This window comes from Microtus ochrogaster, unplaced genomic scaffold (assembly GCF_000317375.1).
Source record: "Microtus ochrogaster isolate Prairie Vole_2 unplaced genomic scaffold, MicOch1.0 UNK8, whole genome shotgun sequence".
Lineage (NCBI taxonomy): Eukaryota > Metazoa > Chordata > Mammalia > Rodentia > Cricetidae > Microtus > Microtus ochrogaster.
In genome coordinates, this window is record NW_004949106.1 from 7,667,026 (window position 1) to 7,671,415 (window position 4,390).

Sequence of the window (4,390 nt, forward strand, 5' to 3'; positions counted from 1 at the left end):
TCCCTAACACATACACACACACACACACACACACACACACACACACACACACACCCCAATGGTATGGCTGTACAACTGTGACATGACCTCCCTAACACACACACACACACAGACACACACACACACCAATGGTATGGCCGTACAACTGTTACGTGACCTCCCTAACACACACACACACACACACACACACACAAACACACACCCCAATGGTATGGCTGTACAACTATGACGTGACCTCCCTAACACATACACACGGACAGACACAGATACACACCAATGGTATGGCTGTACAACTGTTAAGTGACCTCCCTAACACACTCACACACCAATGGTATGGCTGTACAACTGTTACGTGACCTCCCTAACACACACACACACACACACCCCAATGGTATGGCTGTACAACTGTTACGTGACCTCCCTAACACACACACACGCACGCACACACACGTGCACATACACTACTAAATCTCATCTCGTTTTGTCTTCATGTTTGCATACTTTCCCTTTGACCATATAATGTCTACTGCACGCAATTCAATGAAGGCAACAGACGGCTCAGGAGAAAAGTCTTAAGTTCCAGCAGTCTCCAGCACACACGTGCAACTGGCTATTGATACAGGCTGAGGGCCAATGAACGGGAAGAGTTTAGTCTTACGTCTGAAGTCCGAGGCTGCCCAGATTCTAGCAGCGAGCCCGAGGACCACCTCACAGTCTTGGGACTCATCCCAATTTCTTACAGGACACACAAGAACTAGAGAACAGGAAACTCCCTAAGGTGATGGTGCGTATTTTGCGGCTCGCTCGGGTGATGCTGCCAAGGTAAACATCATGACTATAAAGTAATCGAACTGTTCATCTCAAAGCTGTGTGGATCACTTCGTGTAAACGGCATCTGGAGAGAACTCGATAACCCCGCTCCACTGAGAAGAGCGCAAACAAATGATCAAAGATGCCGGGGTTAGTTCCTAGAAGTGAGATTTTTTCTCCCGACACATGTTCTAACTTGGGTAAATGAGAGCAGGGTACCCTGCCTATTTCTGTTTCTACTGATATGAGTTTCGGGTAAACGAATCGAACATACAGAAACTGTCCCTCACTCTGGTTTGTTCCTAGCTGAAATTACAAGGGCAAGGTGCATGCTGGCGTCTGTTCTAACAGCCCACACGCTTCCTGCTGCTTCTGCAGATCCTAACTCGAGTGGGACCTTCCCGAATCCAGAGCAAGCCACAGCTAAGAGGACCTAGGAGCTGGAAAACAAAGGAAGAAAACTGAAGTGACACTCGGTTTTAGGGACATCTTTCTGATTGCCTCGAGGACACTGGGCTGCTTTGGGAATGGTTTCTCCCAAGAGTGACTACCAAGCTGCCTACTTCACTGCTATGTTCTGATACGACTTTACAGGCATCCAAGCGGATGCCACGGACAGAGAAGCATGCACAGCCTCAGGAAAACATCTTACCATTTGTTTCTGTGATTTGTCATTAAAAAACAAACCATAAAAACAGAAAGTTGGGAACTCCTACATGCCGCCAGGTTCCTGTCTCCTGTCAGGCCACGCCACATTCTTTTTCCTTTAGTATACCCCCCCTCCATTTTTTTTTGGAAAGAAATACAGCTGTGGATTTTTTAGGGCAACCAAACGCTGTATTCTTTGACCTATCGCTGTGTTTGTTACTCTCCAGTTGGGCTGCATTTAAATTTAAACAGACAGGAAAATAAGGTTCAGTAAGTGTGCTTGGATTTGAGCTCGTGTTCTGGAAGTACCTGATGTAGTTGGGATTCTTGGTCTGCAGGTTCTTCATCAGGGTGGCCACGGATGCCTTGAACTGTGAGCCAGCCGTCGGAGGTCTTTTCAGGTTGACCTTTGCGGGGTTCCCTTCGGGGAACAGGGATTTGATGAGGACGTGGCCGGCCTTCCACATGGCTTGGGACAGGTCTCGGTACAGGAGGTCATTGTTCTTGTCCACAAACCCTTCCACCTGGTACAGCACCTGTGGACAGCACACGGGACTCAGCGCTGGCTCACCGCGCGGGGCAGCGGCAAACCAGAATGACGGCATCCAGACTCCTTCGACATCACAAGCCCCCAGTGCGCTAGTCGCACAGATACCCAGCTCGCCTCCACCTTTGAGGTCCATCAATTGGAGGTGCAGAAGAGATCAAAATAAATTCCAACGTCCTTCAGGGTTTGCAAGAATAGACGCCAACATGTTATGACATCCTCAAAGGATTTCAGATGGGTTTTGGTATGTGTATGTGTCTGAACGGATTTGAGGATTTTCTTTTTATTTGCTGGTCGTATGCCAGTCTAGTTCATTTCAAAGCAGAAAAGGGAAAACAGAGATAACGCTGACATTTCCACAGCCACCCTAAGTGGCGGGGAAACTCAGCAGGAATGTGGCCTTCACTCTCACGGCCCAATGGAGAAAAAGGGCCAATGTTGGGGCATCCTAAAACAAAAGGTAACCCAGCTATTAGCCATTTCACTCGGTGTCCAAATAAAAACTCTCATTCTTATTTAAAAAGGCAGTATTTAACCCAATCAATAATCTTTGGAGATTTTAATAATCAGCCTCCTATCCAATTTTTTTTTTTATTGAGATTAACTTCCTCAAATACTGAGGAAGAAAATTTAACTAGGTATTTTCCCCAGTGTCTCTCAAAAATCTCCATCTAAGAATTCTTTATTTCTGCTGAATAACTTGTACATTTAAAACCACACTGTAGGCCTTTCTTCTCGAAGGTCTTCTTTGTTATTGTTGCCAGGCATTTCTGACAGAACAGCTTAACAGCTGAAAATAATAAAACGATTTAAGAACACTTTTTAGCGTTCATTCAGGGCCCAGGATTTGTTAGTGAGATGTAGCTCGACGCGGTGAGGACTCAGCTGTCAGTGAGTGTGGGTTGCAGCACACTGGTCCCCCAGAAGCCACAGCAGCCCTGGAGATAACTGTGTGCCCGGGGGAGCTGGGGAGTTTTCCAGTACCTTGCCGGCATAATGCTGGATTCTGAAGCAGCTGTGCGGCAGGGTCGTGTCGTTGAGGAAGCGGGAACACTTGCTCATCCGGCTCTCGAAGTGCTGGTGGGTGGCACAGACTTGGTTCAGCTTTTCCAGGAAGGTCTCGTCCGTGACGGTGCCGGGTCTCAGGCATTCTTCGTCCAGCATGGCCAAGATTCCGTTTGTGTTCTGAGAGAAAAGAAACGAAGGGGTTTCCTTCCTTCCTTGCTGCTCTGCTCTGACAATTGGTCCTAATGACAACCCCTAGCAAAATCAACGTAGCCACATGCAAAAATTCTGTTCGGCTGCTACAGAAAAGAGACAAAGAGTCACAGGGCCGGGGAGGAAGCCAGCTCCTTTCCAGAATGCCCCAGGTGTGCTGGGGGTGGACAAAAGACAAAGTCTTTGTCTTTGTGTCTCCTTCCTCAGCAGACAGGAAGGGGCCACGGTCACCTCACCCTCAGTACAGATGGAATTCACAGACACGTGTGTGTGGGCCTCAAGTCCAAAGTCAAGTGTGAAGTCAGAGGTGGCAGGGGAGAATGGTGTCAAAAACAGGTTACAATCCCAGCACTGTCCCCTACGGCTTCTGTTGGCTTCACGGCTTAGGCAACAGATTGGTCTCACGTTACCAGCCTGTTCATGGATTCAGGGTAAAGCTGGGTTTCTTGGAGGGAGGGGATGGTGCCGTGTTTCGGGACGCTAATGATCCTGCAATCAAGAGCTTTGCAAAACCACGTGCAGAATAAAGCTCTGGTTCCAGATAAAATTTCTAAAGGGGTATTAATTATGAATGTAATTTTACTTGTGCGTTCGGGCTCTAGGATCATTTTATTTCAAGATGAGCCAGTCCGAAAGGGAGCCAGAAATCAGGAATCTCCTGCTTTCCTAACAAGTGCGGTGCCCTTCCTCCGACTGTCCCCAGGGCTCCGACATCACAGTTCCAGAAACAATCCAAGCCACTGACCCTCAACCCCGCCCACTTCCGCTGAAGCAAAGGCCCTGTCCTCACGAGGCTATGGTATCCTCCGGCCAGAGTTTATTCATCCCTTACAAAACCCAAGGGAAGAGTGGGCTCTCCAGTGTGCTCACAACATCCCAGAATAGCCGCTGCTGTTCGGTGGCGGTGGAAGGAAATGCTTCCTTTGGGCCCCCGGGCTCTTCCGCCAACACGAGTTTCTTCAATCATATATACAAGGGATTTTCTGAGAGATAAGCCTACATAGAAGCGTGTTACACTTCCCTCTATTAAGAGAAATAATTAAGTGCTGCTGTTTATGAGGAAAATACTCATCAGGAAAGCTAGACTTCCCACAGCAGAGCCCCCAGGGAAGAGAATTTCCTAGGAACAACATCCAGGAGGATCTAGGGTCTCTGGATTTGAGGTGA

At 48.1% G+C, this 4,390-nt stretch overlaps 1 protein-coding gene across 5 annotated transcripts in view; it reads right to left on the bottom strand.

Moving 5' to 3' along the window:
• The window catches only part of Myo1b (myosin IB), a 158,746-nt gene that overhangs the window by 22,204 nt on the left and 132,152 nt on the right, over positions 1-4,390 (bottom strand). For all 5 annotated transcript variants that reach the window (XM_013353475.2, XM_005366368.3, XM_005366367.3 and 2 more), the window contains 2 exons: positions 2,990-3,190; positions 1,768-1,994 (listed from right to left, as the gene is read on the bottom strand). In XM_013353475.2, coding sequence (XP_013208929.1) covers positions 1,768-1,994; positions 2,990-3,190 — 428 coding nt within the window. The remainder of the gene's footprint in view (positions 1-1,767; positions 1,995-2,989; positions 3,191-4,390) is intronic.